General features: G+C 42.2%; 1 protein-coding gene and 1 non-coding gene across 7 annotated transcripts; both read left to right on the top strand.

The window, feature by feature from the left end:
• The first annotated feature begins 2,526 nt into the window (after nt 1-2,526).
• LOC127341426 (probable glycosyltransferase At5g03795) lies at nt 2,527-10,139 on the top strand. Of its 6 annotated transcripts, none has more exons than XM_051367278.2 (7): nt 2,527-2,604; nt 7,669-7,785; nt 8,131-8,169; nt 8,259-8,327; nt 8,418-8,551; nt 8,751-9,099; nt 9,224-10,139. In XM_051367278.2, the coding sequence occupies exons 1-7, from the start codon at nt 2,566-2,568 to the stop codon at nt 9,905-9,907; spliced, it is 1,431 nt and encodes a 476-aa protein (XP_051223238.1). In that variant the 5' UTR covers nt 2,527-2,565; the 3' UTR covers nt 9,908-10,139. The 6 variants fall into 6 exon arrangements, with proteins under 6 accessions (XP_051223238.1, XP_071684005.1, XP_051223232.1 ...); XM_051367272.2 differs by lacking the exon at nt 2,527-2,604 and adding an exon at nt 6,513-6,899 and having other exon boundaries at nt 8,421-8,551; XM_051367271.2 differs by lacking the exon at nt 2,527-2,604 and adding an exon at nt 6,513-6,899.
• A 329-nt stretch (nt 10,140-10,468) lies between these two features.
• On the top strand, nt 10,469-10,541 carry TRNAE-CUC (transfer RNA glutamic acid (anticodon CUC)). The gene has a single exon. It is a non-coding gene; the product is annotated as a tRNA-Glu (tRNA).
• The last annotated feature ends 12,528 nt before the right edge of the window (nt 10,542-23,069 follow it).

Raw genomic sequence — 23,069 nt, 5'->3', positions numbered from 1 at the left:
TTGCCGTCGATGGCATTGCCGTGCGATCTTTGCCGTGTGTTCCCGCACGGCAAAGCCTTTGCCATGCATATAGTGTCCTTTGCCGTGCAAATAGTTGCACGGCAAAGACATATTTTCCCGTAGTGTGGCATATGCCGACGGCTCGGCACCTTAACTATTGCCTGTAGTGAGTACACTTAAATTTAATGGATTACGTTCAACTTTAACAGAGATTGGAAAGAGGGATCTAAAGTTTTCACTCAGGATTAGAGGAAGGAGGGACGAGGAATGGACTTCAACATCTCCTACGAAGAGGGGAACATCACCTGAAGCATCATCGTCATTGTGATTGCCGCAAACCAATCAATGGTTTCATAGAAACATTAGAGGTTGATTAGGTTTAAATACAATGATATTAAAGATAATTGCCCTATGTTGATCTAGAATCACAATTAAAAAAAACTAACACATGGTAGCAAAAGGTACATGATTTCAGACGACGGCTGGAAAAAAATATTTTGCGCATCTTCCTTCCTTTGTGATCAAGATGGAGCTTCTAGATCAACTTCATACAACACTATTACTAGGGAAGGAGGTAGCATAGCACTTTGCAGTGGTACACCTTCATGCGCTATAGCTACAAGTGTGCTACAGGGCTGCTGCAAGACCCATATAGGCCTACCCACCATCACCGCACCCTGCGACATAGCCCTGCCTAGGGTGTGTCTCCAACCATGACTATAACTCATAATTTTATCCATTTTCCTGAAGTCTCTTGTTCTACATGTTTTTTTCAACTCTTTGTTTCTTATCTAACAAGTCTTCCCAGATTGCACGACAGTACCTATACATGATATAGAATGACACCTACTATATGTAGTTAAGTTGGAGCTCTATATCGGAGGAAAGAAGTAATTTACACATGCCAAAGTTGGTTGAGTATTCATTTATTTTCATGTGGTTGACGCCATGGATATTTTTTGAAACTTCTACTCTAGGGGAGCCCCCTCGGCCTTTTATTAACTTATCAAAAGTATGTACAACCTAATAAAAAAAGAAACTAGAAGAGATTGTCAATCAATAATGACAATATTGAAGCTAAAATGTTGCAGATATAGAATAATGTGTTGTTCACTATCACATGCATACTTTTGGATGTTTGAGAAAGGTTGAGGGGATGTTCCACCCAAAGTGTATAAGTTTAGGCGCATACACATATATTTAAAAATAAGTGTTATAGTTTTCTCTAGATTAAAATGCAGTATTTTCAAAAAATTGCGACACTTATTTTAAAACAGTGGGAATAGTTTTAAAATATAACTTTACTTCTTAAAACAAAAGTAGGTCAAACGGTTTGACATAGGTTGTAAGCAGAGATAAATATTAGGTATTTCGGCGCGTCGAGAACGTATAAGTATCTCCACCTCTTTTTTTAGGTAATAAGTATCTCCACCAAATTAGCTGGAAATCTTTCCTATTTTCAGCTAACTATACTTACAAATCCTTTTTTTTTTGAGAACACAGTACAACGCAGACGCTCACAAATACGCACGTACAAACACACCCCTATGAACGCACGCACGCACACCCTACCCCTATGAGCACCTCCGAGAGACTGAGCCGGCATATCTTGAGGTTGACGAAGTCACCACTGGCGCCTCGCTGTTGACGGGCACATCACCTACCACTGAAAGCATAGCGCCGATTAAATCCTGGAATAGTCACATGAGGATAACACACAAAAAATCACTGACAAGTGACCCATGTGTCACGGAGGGCAAACCCGTCAATTCCGCGCTCACCGCTGTCCAGGTCTCGTTGACTACCTACCCATCGCCGTCTTCTCTCCACCGCCGCAGCCTCCCCTCCGCTCCGCCGCGTCTCCGTCGGCCGGCGCCTCCGAAATGCCGCACCACGTGTCCTCCCCGCGCCCTCTTCTTCCGCGCAAGCTTCTCCAGCGGCGCCCCGCGGTGGTCGCCTGCGCCGCCGTCGCGGTGCTCGCGGCGGCGGCGGTTCTGCTGCTAGCCGCGCCGACCACCGAGGCCCCCAGCCGGACCTTACTGGCGGGCGGTTCCCTACCCTCGAGGCCTCGTGAGGAGCCGCATGCGGTCGCGGAGAGTTCCTCGCTGCCGCCAGCCGAAGCGCCGGCTCCTTCCCTCAAGGTGTGTGCTTTGTTTCCGCAGCACGGATCTATGCGCTCTAAGATCATAACTCAGATTGGAAAAAGCATGGTGCTTTCGTGTGTGGTAGTTGACTGATGGTAGCAGACCGGTTGAAATGCGGTCAAATTCTGTCTTCTTGGATAGTTGGACTCTTGCTAAATTTGTTCAAACCCACAGAAAATCCTAATGCGTTGAAATGTAGAACCGTGCTCTAATTTGTCAAATCTTCGAAAATGTGCCCTGCTCTCATAGCAAATGGTAGGGCTTAACTGTAAGAATTTTTTCGGTGATTTGAAGTACTACTACTACTAAGTTTGCATGTGGGGTAGGAGAATGTGCTACAGTTGGTCATGACTGTGCAAAATGATACTCTGTTTGTTACTTTGTTTTGCAGAGTAGTTTTAAGATTGCACCAGTCCCTTCCATGTTTTCGGCACCAGAACCTGAGCATCTAGATACAAAGGTATTTCGCTTTGCAGTATTTACTTTATCTTTTTGAACTTTTTTTTTGTTCCATTGTTGGAAAGTAGTGGAAGCCACCGTGTGAAAAACAAAAAAAAAATGGGCATGGTAGGCTATGTCATGCTGTATATTGTTCAGTTACACTTACACATGAGGTTTTTTTTGTCTCAGAATTCTGTTGAACATATATGCAAGGTAGCCAAAAACTAATTTTCTGGATCGGCAGAAAAACCGTTTGTATGCTGGAGCTAGAGCAGAGGCAACCATGGTGCCACAAAACATTTAAATCCTTGGTATAGGGGTGCACATATGGTGAAATTTTGTTGATATATAAAGAAAATTATTTTTTACCGGTGTCCAGTGCACCCTGTTGGCACCATGTAGATCCGCCAGTGTGTATGCATATGTTATGACCGGTATTGGTTATGTTAGGAGGGGGCCCAACCATGGGCCCAACTAGGGGCTTAGCCCATTATCAGTTTAGGGTTTAGCTCTTTATATACCAGATGTAACGATGCAAACAATCAAGCAATAATCAGATTCATTATTGCCGACTCCCTGAGGAGTCGGTCTCCCAAACCTAGCCGCCGCTTTCCTCTTCTCCGCGCGCACGACGGCGCCCAGCCGCCGGCGTCCGCCGCCTCGTCCGCACACCTCTCCCTCCTTCCCCTACAAACTACGCCCTAGGCCCGGTAGAGCTGTTGGTTCTACCAGCATATGCCTTGCTTTCTGATCATGCTACAACTTCTGTGTCAACTTCATCCAGCACCGGGACTACTGTTTTGCTCATGTTCCTGAAGCCTCATGTTCCTAAATATTTTCTCAAACTCTCAGGCTCTTATCTAACATATCTTCCCTGTTGTTACATGATAGACCCTATACATGATATACCAAAATACGTGCTGCCAAAAAGCTAAAACAAAATGAAATAATGTAACACGATGTGTACTTATATGGTGAAGTTGTAGCACTTTGTATAAAGGGAGAGTATTTATTCACACATGTGAAATTGGTACAGCATGTATTTATTTCCATATGGTCGACGCCATGAATCATGATAGGTATGTTGTTAAGTAATATATGGTGTGTGCACTAGCCAGTTCACATTGAAAGCTCGAACTAACGTGAAAAAGGTAGCAACACAAAGCAATTTCTACTTCAGTATAAATTACTGTAGCTCATTCTCATTCTTTCTCAAAACAAAGATTTTCCATTTGGGTAAAACTTGTTAGCTTGTGCGGTCGAGTGGAGGGTCTGCGTGTCCACAGACACACAGAGAGGGGGAGGTGGGGGCAGTTGGGTTGGGAGCTAGGGACAGAGAAGAGGTTTTTGTACATGGTTGATTTGCGACATTATTGAAGCTAGAATGTCGCAAATTTAAAATAATGTGTCCACAGGCAGATGCAGGTTTTTGGATGGCCGAGAGAGATAGGGATGTCCCTTGGCTGTGGGCTAACTGTATCTATTTAGAAGCGTGTACACACATTTTTTTTGAATAAAAGATCATATACACACATATAGTTTCAAAATAAAATTTTAGTTCTTGAAACAAAAGGGAGGTCAGACAATTGGCTTGACATGGATAGCAGAGAACGTATGAGGTATCTCAAGGCGTGGAGAACGTATAAAGTACACAGTATCCCCAGGAAGGTAAATCACGATTAACTAGCTGGAAATATTTCCTATTTTCAGCAAACTATTGCTACAGACTAGTCACAGGAGGATAATACAAAAATCACTGATAAATGACCATGTGTCACGGAGGGTAAACCCATCAATTCCATGCCCACCGCTCACCACTGTCGTGGTCTGGTTGACTACCCACCCATCGACGCTGCCTCCTCTCCACCCCGTCACGCCTCTGGTGGCCAGTTCCTCCGAAATGACACACCACATGTCCTCCGTGCGCCCTCTTCTTCTGCGCAAGATTCTCTAGCGGCGACTCGCGGTGGTCGCCTGCGCCGCCGTCCCGGTGCTTGCGGCAGCCTGATTCTTCTGCTAGCCACTCCAACCACCGAGCCCCCTAGCAGCGCCTTACTGGTGGGTGGTTCCCTACCCTCGAGGCCCCGCGATGAGCTGCGTGCGGCCGCAGCGGAGCGCTACGCGGAGAGTTCCTCGCTGCTGCCAGCTTATCGCCGCCTCCTTCCTTCAAGGTGTGTGCTGAGTTTTCGCCGCACGGATCTATGCTCTCTAAGATCATAATGCAGAATTGAAAAAACATCGTGATTTTGTATGTGGTAGTTGACTGATGGTAGTAGACCGGTCGAAATGTAGTCAAATTCTGTCTACTTGGACAGTTGGACTATTACTAAATTTGTTCAAACTCATAGCGAATCCCGATGAGTTGAAATGTACCACCATGCTCTAATTTGTCAAAACTTCTAAAGTGTGCCCTGATGGCCTGCTCTCATAGCTATAGTAGGAATTAACTGTAAGAATTTTTTCAGTGATTGGAAGGACTATTACTAAGTTTGCATGTGGAGTAGGAGAATGTGCTATATTTAGATCTGAGTGCGCAAATTGATATGTTTGTTTTGCAGACTAGTTCTCCATCTAAGATTGCACCAGCCCCTTCCATGTTTTCGGCACCAGAACCTGAGCATCTAGTTACAAAGGTATTTCTCTTTGCAGTATTTACTTTATCTTTTTGAACTGTGTTATTGTTCCATTATTGGAACGTAGTGGAAGCCACCGTGTGAAAAACAAAAAAAATGGGCATGGTAGGGTATGTCATGCTATATATTGTTCAGTTACACTTACACATGAGGTTTTTTTGTCTCGGAATTCTGTTGAACATATATTCAAGGTAGCCAAAAACTAATTTTCTGGATCAACGGAAAAATCTTTTGTATGCATATGCCTTCCTTTCTGATCACGCTACAACATGTTTGTCAACTTCGTCCAACACCGTGACTACTGGTTTTGCTCATGTTCCTGAAGCCTCATGTTCCTAAGTATTTTCTCAAACTCTCAGGCTCTTATCTAACATATCTTCCCTGTTGTTACATGATAGACCCTATACATGACATACCAAAATAAGTGCTGCCAAAAAGCTAAAACAAAATGAAATAATGCAACGCGATGTCTACTTATATGGTGAAGTTGGAGCGCTTTGTATAAAGGGAGAGTATTTATTCACACATGTGAAATTGGTACAGCATGTATTTATTTCCATATGGTTGATGCCATGAATCATGATAGGTATGTTGTTAAGTAATATATGGTGTGCCCACTAGCCAGTTCACACTGAAAGCTCAAGCTAACGTGAAAAAGGTAGCAACACAAAGCAATTTCTACTTCAGTATAAATTACTGTAGCTCATTCTCATTTTTTCTCAATACAAAGATTTTCCATTTGGGTAAAACTTGTTAGCTTGTGCGGTCGAGTGGAGGGTCTGCGTGTCCACAGACACACACAGAGAGGGGGAGGTGGGGGCAGTTGGGTCGGGAGCTAGGGACGGAGAAGAGGTTTTTGTACATGGTTGATTTGCAACATTATTGAAGCTAGAATGTTGCAGATATAAAATAATGTGTCCACGGGCAGATGCAGGTTTTTGGATGGCCGAGAGAGATAGGGTTGTCCCTTGGCTATGGGCTAACTGTATCTGTTTAGAAGCGTATACACACTTTTTTTTTGAATAAAAGATCATATACGCACATATAGTTTCAAAATAAAATTTTAGTTCTTGAAACAAAAGGGAGGTTAGACAATTGGTTTGACATCGATAGCAGAGAACGTATGAGGTATCTCAACGCATGGAGAACGTATAAAGTACACAGTATCCCCAGGAAGGTAAATCACGATTAACTAGCTGGAAATATTTCCTATTTTTAGCAAAATATTGCAACAAACTACTCACAGGAGGATAATACAAAAATTACTGATAAATGATCACGTGTCACGGAGGGTAAACCTGTCAATTCCATGCCCACCGCTCACCACTGTCGTGGTCTGATTGACTACCCACCCATCGCCGCTGCCTCCTCTCCACCCCGCCATGGCTCCGACAGCCAGTTCCTCCGAAATGACACACCACCTGTCCTCTGTGCGCCCTCTTCTTCCGCGCAAGATTCTCTAGTGCCGACTCGTGGTGGTCTCCTGCGCTGCCGTCGCGGTGCTTGCGGCGGCCTGATTCTTCTGCTAGCCGCTCCAACTACCGAGCCCCCTAGCCGCGCCTTACTGGTGGGTGGTTCCCTACCCTCGAGGCCTCGTGAGGTGCTGCGTGCGGCCGCAGCGGAGCGCTACGTGGAGAGTTCCTCGCTGCTGCCAGCTGTAGCGCCGCCTCCTTCCTTCAAGGTGTGTGCTGAGTTTTTGCCGCACGGATTTATGGTCTCTAAGATCATAATGCAGAATTGAAAAAACATCGTGATTTTGTATGTGGTAGTTGACTGATGGTAGTAGACCGGTTGAAATGTGGTCAAATTCTGTCTACTTGGACAGTTGGACTATTGCTAAATTTCACAAACTCACAGCAAATCCCGATGAGTTGAAATGTACCACCATGCTCTAATTTGTCAAATCTTCTAAAGTGTGCCCTGATGGCCTGCTCTCATAGCTATAGTAGGAATTAACTGTAAAAGAATTTTTTCGGTGATTGGAAGGACTACTACTAAGTTTGCATGTGGAGTAGGAGAATGTGCTATAGTTGGATCTGAGTGCGCAAATTGATATGTTTGTGTTGCAGACTAGTTCTCCTTCTAAGATTACACCAGCCCCTTCCATGTTTTCGGGACCAGAACCCAAGCATCTAGATACAAAAGTATTTCTCTTTGTAGAATTCACTTTATCTTTTTGAACTGTGTTGTTGTTCCATTATTGGAAACTCGTGGAAGCCACCGTGTGAAAAAAGAGGCAAGGTAGGCTATGTCATGCTATACATTGTTCACTTACTACCATGCTCTAATTTGTCAAATCTTCAGAAGTTGTGCTTCTCTCATAGTAGTAGTGCTGAATTCTAAGAAAATTTTGGGCGATTTGACGATGACTCATGCTAAGTTTTCATGTATTATAGGAGAATGTGCTATAGTTGGATCTGAGTGCACGAAATTATCTGTTTTGTTTGCAGGCTAATTTTTCAACTAGGATTACACCATCCCCCTCCATGTTTTTTGAACCAGCATCTTCGCCGGTGGAGAGTTTTGATGATAGATCAATGGAGGAACCTGAGCATCCAGATATAAAGGTATTTCTCTCTGAGAAAATTTACTTTCTTAGGGTAAGATGTTGCAGTTTATTCTAGTTTCTGTTAGACATCTTGCTTATTTACTTCTTCAATCTTGTTGAACTGTGTTGTTGTTCCATTACTGGAAAGAAATGGAAGCCATCGTATGAGAAAGTTAAAAAATATTTTATGTTCTGTCATGTTATACATTGTCCAGTTACACGTATGCATGTTTTTTTTTGGTAACTGAGTTATGTTGGACGTATATGCACAATAGGAAGTATTTGCATGCTATCTTTTGTTCTCTATAAAGATAGAGTATCCATTTCTTTTTATGGCCTGTAATGAAATGTTACTATTTATTAGGAAAATTCACCAAAGGAATCTGCCCCTTTTCTCCAGGAGGTACATATCTAGTGCTGGGTGAACTTGTAGCTAGAATAACCTTGTGAAGCCTATGTCCATTTCTGGATTTAACTTCTATACTTGTGAAGCCTATGTCCAGTGATTCTACAAACAGCTCGGATGTCAGCTCAGATAGAGTGCTGCCTCCAGACCCAGAGGTTAATGATATACCTTTGTAACCTCTCTAATGATATGTTCGATATCTAAAAGTCTATATGATGAAAAACTTTGTTGCATTGCCAATTTAGCAGATACCACTTTGGTCAACTGCAGCAGATGAAGATCTTATATATGCAAAGAAAGAGATTGCCAATGCACCATTGGTATCTGGTCACCCTGACTTGTATGCGCCTTTATTCCGAAATGTGTCTATCTTTAAGAGGTAAGACGCTGGGCTTACTCCATTATTCTCTAGCAAGAAATGGGGGTTTGCCAGCCTATGAATTGTTAAGTATTGACTTAACTGTCTGGATATGTGGCAAACGACGCTTTTATTACCATTTTGTCCATAAAGTAAATGATGCTTAGTTTTCTTCAGTTCAGAAGATGGCTTATTAAATGCTTTCAACTCATGATTCCAGGAGTTATGAGCTGATGAAAGGACTTCTTAAGGTTTACATATACCATGATGGAGCAAAGCCCATTTTTCATTCTCCATATTTGAAAGGCATTTATGCATCGGAGGGATGGTTTATGAAATTAATTGAGGGGGATGAGAGTTTTGTTGTGAGAGATCCAAACAGAGCTCATCTGTTCTATTTGCCATATAGTTCTCGTCAGCTGGAGCATAATCTTTATGTGCCCGGATCAAACACACTTGAACCGCTCTCTATATATGTGAAGAATTACATAGATATGATCTCTGCCAAGTTTCCGTACTGGAATAGGACGAAAGGCACCGATCATTTCTTTGTTGCTTGCCATGACTGGGTATGTTTTTCTCGCCCGCGCATTTGAATCATCAAACAACCGTCTAAAGTAAGAAATTTGGTGATGCAAACTGTATCACATATGAAACCAGCATTATGTAACTGACTTGAGATCTTCTTGACAGGGACCTTACACGACAAAACTACATGACGAGTTGCGGAAGAATGCCATCAAAGCTCTCTGCAATGCAGACCTCTCAGAAGGAGTTTTCATCCGTGGAAGAGATGTGTCCCTTCCCGAAACATTCGTTAGATCTCCAAGGAAACCTCTAGGAGGCATTGGTGGGAAACCAGCCTCAAAGAGGTCCATCCTCGCGTTCTTCGCAGGGCAGATGCACGGCCGAGTACGGCCCATTCTTCTCCGGCACTGGGGAGGCAAGGACGACGCGGACATGAGAATATACAGCCGGCTGCCACGCCGGATCACCAGGAGGATGAACTACGTCCAGCACATGAAGTCGACCAAGTACTGCATCTGTCCGATGGGGTACGAGGTGAACAGCCCTCGGATCGTCGAGGCGATCTACTACGAGTGTGTCCCGGTGATCATCGCTGACAACTTTGTGCTACCCTTCGACGACGTGCTTGACTGGAGCACCTTCTCCGTGGTGGTGCCGGAGAGAGACGTGCCGAGACTGAAGGAGATCCTGCTGGAGATTCCGGAGGGCAGGTATGTGGCCATGCAGTCCAACGTGAGGAAGGTGCAGAGGCACTTTCTGTGGCATCCGAAGCCTGTGAAGTATGATATTTTCCACATGATACTGCACTCGGTTTGGTTTAGCAGGGTAAATCAAGTGCTCCAAGTATAGTAGCAGTGTAGAGTGTAGACCTAGTTAGTCGTCCACGTTTTTGTAAGGTGTTGTTAGTCTGAAGGCAGCAGGAGCAGAGCTGTAACCTGATTATGGACACTACTGTTGTAGGTGCAGGTTTGATCTTCAGAGAACGTGCTGGGTTTAGATCCTTGCCTTAAAAAAGAAAAGGAAAAAGTAAGAGTTGAGATCCTGGCATTACTGAATATGACAATAGAACATCGACATGTGCATAGGTCGAGTCGGCTAACACATTTTCAGGAACCTTGACATTATTATTGGCCAGATAATTTATCATAGGCAGTATTAACCATGCATCCAAAATATAACTGTGAGCTAAACTTAATTAAGGTTGTGCTTAGCAATACAGTGAGTGAGTTATGATAATCCTGTCTAAGAAATTGTTGGTCGTTTTATCGTTCGGCTGACCAGTTCTCTTCCTATGTGGCTTATATATCTACCGAACACAACGCAGCACAGTTCGGGAAAGGGGAAAGCATGCCATTCATATGTACTGCGTAGAAGATTATATATAGTTGTCCTACGTCAAAGTATCACAAATCCGTCGTAGTCTAGGTGGTTAGGATACTCGGCTCTCACCCGAGAGACCCGGGTTCAAGTCCCGGCGACGGAATTTTTTGTTGCTATCTGCTGTACATCATTAGATCCCCTTGCATGTTCATTTTGTTTTTGGACAACGCATGATCTCCATGGGATCAAGTAACTCGGGAACGTATCAGGTGAAAATGAGATAGATCCTGAATATCTGAAAGTGACGAACAAATGGGACTATCTCGTGTAGATTTGGACTTGGAACTACATTCCCACATCAAAAACACAGTCTGGAATGGGGCAGCACTGTCGATTAGAGGTCTGAATAAACTCGAAATGAAGAAAAGGGAATCGAAGACATATGTTTCCCAGAATATTTGCCAAGATCTGGTCTCCTTGTTGACGAATCTGCGTAATAGTCCATGCAAAATCGAATTAGTGGTGACGTTTTATTTTGTGTGGGAGGAATCAACGGAGGTCGCAGGGGGAGGCAGCCATCGGAGAAGCCAAACCCGACGACGGATCTGACTGTAACTTGAGAATGGAAGAACAGGACAGAGAACAGAGGAGGGGATGGACTCTGTTGTGCTTCAGGGGGGGGGGGGGGGGGGAGAAAATTTTATTACTTAACCACATTTTACAGAGAGTACCGTGAAGGGAGCCACGCTATTTGCAGAGAAGATATCCTGAGTTGGACATTGACCTGACTCAGAGCATATACACCTGATGGATACAACATTTGTTTGAATTCTAGTTGCTAATCTAACCTGATGATGTGCTTTAACATTGTAGCTTCTCTGCAAATGAGTAATCCTGCTAGGTTGGAAGGAAGAGCTTGCTTGAATAGCTGCAATGAGTGGCCTGATTGTCCAATGTCCTGGAGCCGTGACGATATTTGTTGTAGCAGAACGTCAAGATAGAGCTATCGGTATAGAAGTGTGGTTGCTGTAACTGAAGTATTTCAGCAAGCTTAGTGGCCAGCAAAAGGGCAAAAGCTTCTGCCTGCAAAGGTGAAGACGCCGGGGGGGACCTGGCCGATATGTACAGCTGATTGCAATGTCCAATATGCTCTGTTTTGATGAATATACCTATGCCTGCTTGAGCCGTTCGGGCGTCTTGCTGCAACTTCCAGGCTGCATCACAAAAAATGGTTACCCCTTCGAGATTGGAAGCAGTGTGTATTACATGCCCCGAAGGGCTGAGTTGTTGTAAGCTCGGTTTATCCGCAGAGGGTTTTGGTCCTTCAAGCTTCATACCCTGCATTATAGCATTTGAAACAACAAAAACATGGCCAGGGCTAGAATGTATCCTGTTAAAAAGACAGTCATTTCTTGCCTTCCACAAACACCATAGGAAAGTGTATAAACTTTCTATATTGACCAGGGGATGCCCGGATGATAATAAAACTTGAATCATGTCAGAAATATTACTATGAGAAGCAGCTAGGACTTCAGTTCTAAGATACCAAGGATGACAATACCAAGCTGCTTTGGAGAAAGGGCATAGGAAAAAAAGGTGCATGTCATCTTCTACACAACCACATCTAGAACATTCAGGTTTAATATGCCTTGATAATCTGCTTGCCCGTTTACCTGTGGCTAGCGCCTTACGAAGGAGTCTCCAAGCAAATGTTTGGACTCGAGGTGCCATCGTATTAGTTCGCCAAATCTGATTGAGCAAAGAGATAATCGGCTGGGATACTTCCTTGGGCTGCTGGTTAACAGGGAGTGAGAGATTATTGAAACAAAACTTGTAGGCGCTGGAGGTGGGCGATCTGAGCGTTTGTATATGATCTAGCGGTGCAGACCAACATTTTCAGATTTTCAGAATCTACTCGTTTTCACCTGACAAGTAACTCTATGCAAGTCCTGGGATCACAAGTTTAGATTTCCACTGTTTTCATTCAAGTTTAGTTCCACATGCTTTGTCATTTTTTTCTTTTTAGTTATTACTATGCGAGGAATAGAATTCTTTGTGCCATGCTTAAATTTGACCCTTTTCTATCCTTTTACTTGGTATCTGAAGGAAAAAAGAAAGAAAAGATGGATTGGGTTGAATCTCAGAATCATAAAATATTTGATAAATTATATTTTGAAAAAGTTTATTAAGTAAAATAGTATCCAAGCTAAACCAAGCCTCAAAAATCAGAAATCAAAAGGTCACGCCGAGTAATATGTATACCACAACGTTTGGAAGTCTAAGTGGTATCACACATGACAGAGCTCAATAGACAAACATGTCGCCTCTCTATAACCTTACATGACACAAACTGACACAATTTTTGAGAATCAACCCGAGGTTGGGTGGTTAGAAGGGTGGTTGTACCCCCAGTCCACCCGAGTTTAAACTCTAGGTTTGACATCTGTATGTCTCATAAAGGTGGAATATTCATTCAGTGGGAGGCGGCATTCCCGTCGATAGCGAGACGCCTGTAGTGATTTCGTCAATTTCAAGATCCAATCCACCGGCTCGGTCTTCCGAGGTGCTCATAAGAATAGAGTGTGCGTGTGTATGTGAGCGTCTGCGTTTATGCTGTGTTTCAAAAATAACTCACACAATTTTTAAGTTTTCTTTTTAGGGAAAAAGCTAAAAGTGGATTAAACACAAATTGACACTAAATCTGACGAGGAACCCACCAGAACGCCTATGTGGCACGAGGGAGAATGTGATCGACTATTTAAGTATAATGTTGTTTGCTGGTGCATATCTGTTGGTTGAATATTTGTTCGTTATTAAGCATTAGTGAGCTGACCTATGTACAAGTTCTGAGTCCCTGTATCCCCTTGCCTTTAATCTATCATTCATCTATTTATATGCATGCTTTAGCGAAGTCCCCATCCCCATTGTGGGGCCCACCATTAAGTCGCGTGAACTTAACTTTTTCGGCCCGTGCCTCACTCACTCGTGTCCCCGTCTACCACTCGACCAACCCTAGTTGCTCGGTTCACGTGCTAGCCGCAGCCCGCAAAGCAACCGGATCGTCGCCAAGGGACTCTGCCTCCTGATAACCCACAAGTATAGGGGATCGCAGCAGTCTTCGCGGGTAGTAAAACCCAATTTATTGATTCGACACAAGGGGAGACAAAGAATACTTGGAAGCCTTAACAGCGGAGTTGTCAATTCAGCTGCACCTGGAAACAGACTTGCTCGCAAGAGTTTATCAGTAGTAACAATTTTATAACAGTAGCAGTAGTAGAATAACAGCAGCAGAGTAACAAAGACAGCAGTAGTAATTATAGTAAACAGCAGGATTAAAATACTGTAGGCACAGGGATGGATGACGGGCGTTGCATGGATGAGAGAAACTCATGTAACAATCATAGCAGGGCATTTGCAGATAATAATAAAACGGTGTCGAAGTACAAAGCAATCAATAGGCATGTGTTCCAATTATAGTCGTACGTGCTCGTAATGAGAAACTTGCACAACATCTTTTGTCCTACCAGTAGGTGGCAGCCAAGGCCTCAAGGGAATCTACTGGATATTAAGGTACTCCTTTTAATAGAGTACCGGAGCAAAGCATTAACACTCCGTGAACACATGTGATCCTCACGTCACTACCATCCCCTCCGGTTGTCCCGATTTCTGTCACTTCGGGGCCATTGGTTCCGGACAACGACATGTGTATACAACTTGCAGGTAAGATCATAAACAATAAATATCACGATGAAACAATAACATGTTCAGATCTGAGATCATGGCACTCGGGCCCTAGTGACAAGCATTAAGCATAACAAGTTGCAACAATATCATCAAAGTACCAATTACGGACACTAGGCACTATGCCCTAACAACCTAATGCTATTACATGACCAATCTCATCCAATCCCTACCATCCCCTTCAGCCTACAGCGGGGGAATTACTCACACATGGATGGGGGAAACATTGCTGGTTGATGGAGAGGCGTCGGTGGTGATGGCGGCGATGATCTCCTCCAATTCCCGTCCGGCGGAGTGCCAGAACGGAGACTTCTGGCTCCCGAGACGGAGTTTCGCGATGTGGCGGCGTTCTGGAGGCTTTCTGGCGACTTCGACTTCTCCCCGTGCGTTTTTAGGTCGAAGGCAATAAGTAGTCCGAAGGAGGGCGTCGGAGGCCGACCGAGGGGGCCACACCACAGGGCCGCGCGGGCCCCCCTAGGTCGCGCCGCCACATGGTGTGGGGCCCTCGGGCCTCCACCTGACTTGTCCTTCTGGCTCCGTCAGTATTCTGGAAAAATAGGGCCTTCTGCATAAATTCCGAGGATTTTCCCGAAAGTTGGATTTCTGCACAAAAACGAGACACTGTATCGGTTCTGCTGAAAACAAGCGTTAGTCCGTGTTAGTTGCATCCAAAATACACAAATTAGAGGCAAAACAATAGCAAAAGTGTTCGGGAAAGTAGATACGTTTTGGACGTATCAACTCCCCCCAAGCTTAGCTTATTGCTTGTCCTCAAGCAATTCAGTTAACAACTGAGCGATAAAAGAACTTTTACGAACACATTTGTTCATATGATGTATATATTCTCATTCTATGGCTAACACTTAGGCAGTTCATAATAAGATGCATGCAAATAAGATCATCTAACAGCTATGTCAATCATGGAGAGGTACCAACAATTAATAATAAGCATCATGAATCATGTCTATAAGCAGGATTGCAATGTTCATAAAAGAGTATGATAAAGTGGTATCTCGCTTGCCCGTATTTGATCAGCAAAACATAAATGCTCAGGCACCTCTGAAGTTCATAGAAAGACTAGAAATAGAGATTGTCAAAGATAAAAGCATCAAAGTTATACCACAATCAATAATATTTTGAGACAAGCATATTGTACTAAGAATGACAGTTGTGCTCTCAAGAAAGTGCTCTAAGAAAGGATGGAGACACAACATAAAAGTAAAAGATTGACCCTTCGCAGAGGGAAGCAGGGATTAACATGCGCTAGAGCTTTTCATTTTTAAAACAAGAGTAAAATTATTTTGAGAGGTGTTTGTTGTTGTCAACGAATGGTAATGAGTACACCAACTACCTCGCCAACCAGACTTTCAAGAGCGGCTCCCATGAAGGACGTTATCTTTACCAGCAAGGTAGATCATCCCTCTTCTCTTTTGTTTACACACGCATTTTAGTTTTATTATGGATGACACTCCCCCCAACCTTTGCTTACACAAGCCATGGCTAACCGAATCCTCGGGTGCCTTCCATCAATCACATACCATGGAGGAGTGTCTATTTGCAAAATTAAGTTGCTTACTGATGAATCAGAGCAAAACATGTGAAGAGAATTATTAATGAAGTTTGATTAATCGGGGCTGGGAACCCCATTGCCAGCTCTTTTTGCAAAATTATTGGATAAGCGGATGTGCCACTAGTCCATAATGAAAGTCCGTCAAGAGTAAATGACAAGGTTGAAAGTTAAACACCACATACTTCCTCATGAGCTATAAAACATTACACAAATGGAGAAGCATTTTGAAAGTTTTAAAGGTAGCGCATGAGAATTTACTTGGAATGGTTTGAAATGCCATGCATAGGTATTTATGGTGGACACTTTGGAACAACTTGGTTTTCAGGTGTTTGGAAGCACGAGCAGCGTTCCCGCTCAGTACAAATGAAGGCTAGCAATAGACTGGGGAGCGACAAATCAAGAGAGCAAGAATCGTCATAATCATGCTTGCGGCAAAATAAATTAACGGAGGCATAAAATTGATACAAGAACTCTGAAGCAATGTAAATCATCGAGGCTTAATTGACTTTTGTTCAGTCATATGCATGCGTGAGCATGTGCCAAGTCGATATAAATGAATTATTCAGAGGAGGATACCACAATGTCATACCTATTTATGAATAAAACAATGCAAACAAACATCCATGACATGCTACTCATATTAATAAATTGGAGCTGAACATGAGAGATCATGAACTACTAGACTTTCTCAAATGACATATACCTCACATGAACCAACCAAGCATGCTCACATGGATGAGTATATGTACAAAAATGAAAACAAATAGAGTTCATACCAGCCTCTCACCACAGTCGAATTGTTGTAGATCGTCATTATTGCCTTTCACTTGTGTAGCTTGGATAATATGAAATGAAAACCACGCTCCAGCCACCGAAGACCATTGAACTCAAAATGAACTTTACAAACCAAAGAAGAACAACAAATATTTTTGGTGTTTTCGAATTGGAAACAAGAACAAGAGGAAACAAGCGAACAAAGCAAAATCTTTTTGGATTTTCTTATAGCAAACCAACGATAGCAAATAAAGCAAAGTAAAAGCAAGAAACCAAAATAAACAAATGGTGAAGAGAAACAACAGAAATATTTTTGGTATTTTTGTGTTTTAGGAAGGAAACAAAGCAAAAACAAGAAATGTCAAACTAGAAGACTCACATAAACACAAAGCAGCAGAAATTCGTCAAACTTGTCAGCAGTACAGTACTCGATTTTTAAGAAATTCTTCCACTGCTCAAATCAAAAAGTGTTCAACTAATGAAAGTTAGATAACAACCTGGGGAACATGCTCAAAAATTGGCTTCGCAAAATAACGTTCTGGCTGTTTTTGAGAATTTTTATGGTGACAGCCCAGAATCTGTTTTCAATCAGCACTTCCCCAAATATCATCTCCCTCTCATTAGAAATCCACTCAAAGAAGCAAAACAAGTATATACAAGTATCCAGCAACCATAATATGCAAAGAATGAGTGATGCCGGTATACCTCCCCCCAAGCTTAGGCTTTTGGCCTAAGTGGAGTTCAACCCCAGCGAGGATCGTTGTTCCTTGCCGGTGGATAATGCATGGCGTAGTCATAGTAAGGTTCCTGTGCAGAAGAAAAGCGTGGAGGCTCCAGATCCCCAATATGTTGATGCGAGGAACTTGCTGCATCGGATGATGAGTCGAGGTGTTCCTCGGCCTCCATGTTGTCTCTTGCATGGTGGCCTCCTCCTTCTATGTGTGCACTCAGCGCACCTTCTGTGACTGACCAATCATTCCTGGAATCAAGGTTAAATAGAACAGGCGCAGGCAATTTTACTAGTTTTTCAGTTTTCTTAGTTAATCTCCAAGTTTTCTTATAAAAAGTCATCTTGTACAACAGGTTACCCAAGTTAGATGAATTAGAAACAAATTCATGTTTAATCATGGAGGCTATGTCAAGTTTCTCTACGGAGAACGGAATATCAAGATGGTGAGGTTCTACACCATGCATAGCTAATAAACGAGAGGCGATGAGACCTCCACAAATTCCTCCCTTCTCACGGTTAGTAGCAAGTCTATAGGCTATCAAAGCACCCAAGTTATAAGTCCTATCACCTTGTAATGCAGCAGCTAAGAAGGCTAAATCCGGGATAGATAACTTACTTCCATTCTTTCTGGCAAGAACGCACTTGGTGATGAAATAAGCAAAGTAACGAATAGCTGGGAGTTGAATACTACTGATTTTACCACTATCCTCTGAGAAGCTCCTTTCATGACAAATCATCTTGTAGAGATTCAAGAACTCTTGTGGCGATCCCCTCATCTTTTCGCACGATCCCCATTGCGGTACTCTAATTGCTGCACAAAAATCACTAAATGGCAAGTTGACAGCTTTATTATAAATCTTATACTGAACCGTGGGGTTAGATCGCGACCAATTGAACTTAAAGTCCTGCACAACAGACATAGTTAATTTTGCATATTGGCTTGGTTCTCCATCAACAAAATCACTCAACCCTGCACGAGAAATTAGACTCTGAACATCTTCCAATATTCCTGCGCTTCTCATGAAATCTGCGCACGGGTAGTAAGAGGGGTATACTCCCTCTTCGCGGTTCACTCTCATGACTTGTTGCACCTCCAATTCTTGTTGGTTCAGTTGATATCTATTCCACTCCATTTTCTGAAATTTTTCAACAATCATTATAAAATTTGATTTGGTGACATATAATCAAGGGAAACTACTATAGGAACTTGCTAGAGTACTAATCATGCATCAAAACTAGTTTTTACATCATAGAACAAGCATGCAAGCTCACTAAACATGTTACCTACAGCAGCAAAATATTCGAGATATACTTAACCAAACAAAATTCTACTTGGATCATTGGAGGAGTAACATACCAAGGAGCAAATGTGCCAAATTTCAGCAAGAAATCTGGGCTGAGCAAAGAGATCGAAAAATCCTGAGCTCTTGAGCAAAAACGCGAGTGAGAGAAAGCTGGTTCGAGTTTTTTCGGGAGAGAGAAGATTCTGGGAGAAAGAGATGGCAAAGTGGGGCAAGGAGGGGCCCACACCACAGGGTGGCGCGCCCCCCTCCTTGGCCGCGTCGGCTGGTGGGGTGGCCCCCTGGGGTGCCCCACTAGTCATCCCCAGGTGCTCCCAGGTGCCTCTTCGAAAAATAGGACCAACGGTATAATTTTTATGAATTTTTGAAAACTTTGAAAAATGCACATTTCTGGGTATTAAGTTTATTATTACTGGCCAGGAAATTTTTTGGAAACTCTAATTAACTAAGGAGCTTTGAAAATCAAAAGTCCTACAGCAAATAAAACAAGTGGAGGAAGAAAGAGATGTTGTTTACCCCCTCTATGCATATAAAAAGTATTTGTTAACAAGGTTGATCAAGTCTTGCCACCAAATAAATTTTACATAACATATGAAGAAATAAACCTCAAATCAATCATGTTACCTTGAATTGTATTGATATGGACCCAATCATAAGAGTTTGATATTCTTCTTTAGGCTCATATATTGGACAATCAATAGTTCCAATTTTGATAGTTCTCACATTAGAGATAGTATTAACTCCACATGCTTTCTCAATCCTCTTGGGAAAATAAACGGTATGTTCCTTATCATCAACATTGAAAGTAACCTTCCCTTTGTTGCAATCAATAACAGCCCCTGCGGTGTTAAGAAAAGGTCTCCCAAGAATAATAGACATATTATCATCTTCAGGCATTTCCAACACAACAAAATCAGTTAGTATCAAGCAGTTAGTAGTAACTTGAACAGGAACATCCTCACATATACCAACAGGAATAGCAGTAGATTTATCAGCCATTTGCAAAGATATATCAGTAGGTATCAACTTATCTAAATAAAGCCTCTTATAAAGAGAAAAATGCATAACACTAACACCGGCTCCCAAGTCACATAGAGCAGTTTTAACATAATTATTCTTAATAGAACAAGGAATAGTAGGTATACCTGGGTCGCCCAACTTCTTTGGAACTTTACCATTGAAAGAGTAATTAGCAAGCATAGTGGAAATCTCCTCATTAGGGATTTTCCTTTTGTTAGTAACAATATCTTTCATATACTTTGAATAAGGAGGCAATTTAATAGCATCAGTCAAAGGGATTTGCAAGAATAAAGGTTTCATCCAATCACAAAATTTATTATAGTGTTCTTCTTCCTTTGATTTTAGTTTCTTAGCAGGAAAAGGCATTTGCTTTTGCACCCAAGGTTCTCTTTCATTACCATGTTTCTTAGCAATAAAATCTTCTTTAGTATACTTTTTATTTTTAGCATGCTTTTCAGGTTCATCTTCAACTTCTTCTTTATAATAAACATCATTATTATCATTAACATTAATATTATAATGTTCATTAACACTTTCGGTTTCAAAGATCGGAAATAGAAATACTATTAGGATCATTAACAGGTTCAGAGGATTCTACAACATTTTTATGTTTCTTCTTCTTTTTCTTAGAAGGAGCACTAGGTTCAATTCGTTGAGAATCTTGTTCAATTCTTTTGGGATGCCCTTCAGGATATAGAGGATCCTGGGTAGAGACACCGCCTCTAGTTGTTACTTCATAAGCATGTTTCTCTTTAGAATTATTTTTTAACAAGTCATTTTGCACTTTAGTGAGTTGATCAATTTGAGTTTGAACCATTTGAAAATGTTTAACAAGCATCTTAACATCATTTGAGGTTCTCTCCACAATATCATGCAAATTGCTAATAGCTTGAGAATTTTCCATTAGATGATTCTCTACTCTCATATTAAAATTTTCTTGCTTAACAATATAATTATCAAACTCATCTAAGCATTGAGCAGGAGGTTTTGAATACGGAATATCTTCCCTAGTAAAGCGTTGAAGGGAGTTTACCTCGATCATGGATGAAGGGGGAATTATCTCACATATATCTTCTATGGGAGGTAGATTCTTCACATCTTCGGATTTAATACCTTTTTCCTTGAGAGACTTCTTAGCCTCCCTCATATCTTCATCATTCAATTCAATTAAACCCCTCTTCTTCAATATAGGCGTTGGAGTTGGTTCAGGTATATTCCAATCATCATAATTCCGGCTTATTCTAGCCAATAATTCTTCAGCTTCGTCTGGAGTTCTTTTCCTGAAAACACAACCAGCACAACTATCCAAATATGCTCTAGATTCAATGGTTAGTCCACTATAAAATATATCAAGTAGATCATTCTTTTCTAAATCATGTCCAGGTCGAGCTCTGATAAGAGAACAAAATCTTGTCCAAGCCTCAGGCAATTTCTCTTCATCTCCCTGGTCAAACCTATAAATTTTCTGTAAAGCAATATGTTGAGCACTAGCAGGAAAGTATTTTCGAAAGAAAACATCACGCAGCTCAGTTGGATTTTTAATAGAACCAGGAGGCAAATTATTATACCAAGTTTTAGCATCATCTTTTAATGAGAAAGGAAAAAATTTAGCAACAAAGTAAGTACGCATCTTGACATCATCAGAAAACAAGCTACTCGTAGAAGAAAGTTCAATCATGTGTTCTACAGCACTTTCTTTTTCAGTACCACAAAAGGGTGTTTTCTCTATAATAGCTATATGAGATAGATCAAGAGAAAAATCATAATCTTTATCCTTAATGCATATAGGAGATGTGGCAAATTCAGGATCAGGAGATAACTTATGTCTAACAGTATATTGTGCGAGAAACTTTTTAATTTTTCTTGCATCAGTAGTAGCATTGCATCTATTAATAAAATCATCATTAAGCTCCACATAATCCTCATCAGGATCATCACTAGAATAATCAAGTTCGTGTGAATTAACAGTGTAGCAGCATTAGGAGTTTCAAAGATTTTCAATTTGTCTAGACCTAACACATGTAGAATCTAGAAAGGATCCCAATGAACCACTATTATCAAGCACAGCAGAAATATTATCAATATTATGAGAGTTTTCAGATTCAGCAGAAGTACCAGCAAGTGAAGCTTGCGGCGGTGAAACAAGTTGATTTATCACAGATGGTGAATCAAGTGTAGCAAAGGTACTCAGAGTTGTACCTTTTCTTGTAGTGGATGGTAATATGGCGACTTTAGGATCGCGAGTTTTACCCATGATGGAGAATTTGCAGCGAACAATATCAATCCAAGTGAACTTCCAAATAAAGCTATGCTCCTCCCAAGAACGGCGCTTAGAAAACAAATTCCTTGATAACCCACAAGTATAGGGGATCGCAGCTAGTCTTCGCGGGTAGTAAAACCCAATTTATTGATTCGACACAAGGGAGACAAAAATACTTGGAAGCCTTAACAATGAGTTGTCAATTCATTGCACTGGAAACAGACTTGCTCGCAAGAGTTTATCAAGAGTAACAGCTTTATAACAAGATGCAGTAGTAGAATAACAAGAAGAGAGTAACAAAGACAAAGTAGTAATTATAGTAAACGAGGGATTAAAATACTGTAGGCACAGGGATGGATGACGGGCGTTGCATGGATGAGAGAAACTCATGTAACAATCATAGCAGGACATTTGCAGATAATAATAAAACGGTGTCGAAGTACAAAGCAATCAATAGGCATGTGTTCCAATTATAGTCGTACGTGCTCGCAATGAGAAACTTGCACAACATCTTTTGTCCTACCGGTGGCGGCAGGCCTCAAGGGAATCTATCGGATATTAAGGTACTCCTTTTAATAGAGTACCTGAGCAAAGCATTAACACTCCGTGAACACATGTGATCCTCGCGTCACTACCATCCCTCCGGTTGTCCCGATTGGCCACTTCGGGGCCATTGGTTCCGGACAGCGACATGTGTATACAACTTGCAGGTAAGATCATAAACAATAAATATCACGATGAAACAATAACATGTTCAGATCTGAGATCATGGCACTCGGGCCCTAGTGACAAGCATTAAGCATAACAAGTTGCAACAATATCATCAAAGTACCAATTACGGACACTAGGCACTATGCCCTAACAACCTAATGCTATTACACGACCAATCTCATCCAATCCCTACCATCCCCTTCAGCCTACAGCGGGGGAATTACTCACACATGGATGGGGGAAACATTGCTGGTTGATGGAGAGGCATCGGTGGTGATGGCGGCGATGATCTCCTCCAATTCCCCGCCCCGGCGTAGTGCCAGAACGGAGACTTCTGGCTCCCGAGACGGAGTTTCGCGATGTGGCGGCGTTCTGGAGGCTTTCTGGCGACTTCGACTTCTCCCCGTGCGTTTTTAGGTCGAAGGCAATAAGTAGTCCGAAGGAGGGCGTCGGAGGCCGACCGAGGGGGCCACACCACAGGGCCGCGCTGTGACGCCCCAAAACCGGTACCATGAGGATCCCAGCGAATCCGCCGAAATCCGCACGATGTCGATTTTAGAAGACGCACCACCAAGCGCCTCGTA

Source organism: Lolium perenne, chromosome 3 (genome assembly GCF_019359855.2).
Source record: "Lolium perenne isolate Kyuss_39 chromosome 3, Kyuss_2.0, whole genome shotgun sequence".
Taxonomy (NCBI): Eukaryota; Viridiplantae; Streptophyta; class Magnoliopsida; order Poales; family Poaceae; genus Lolium; species Lolium perenne.
The sequence above is the reverse complement of the archived record's forward strand: the minus strand, read 5'-3'. Positions and strand labels throughout refer to the sequence as shown.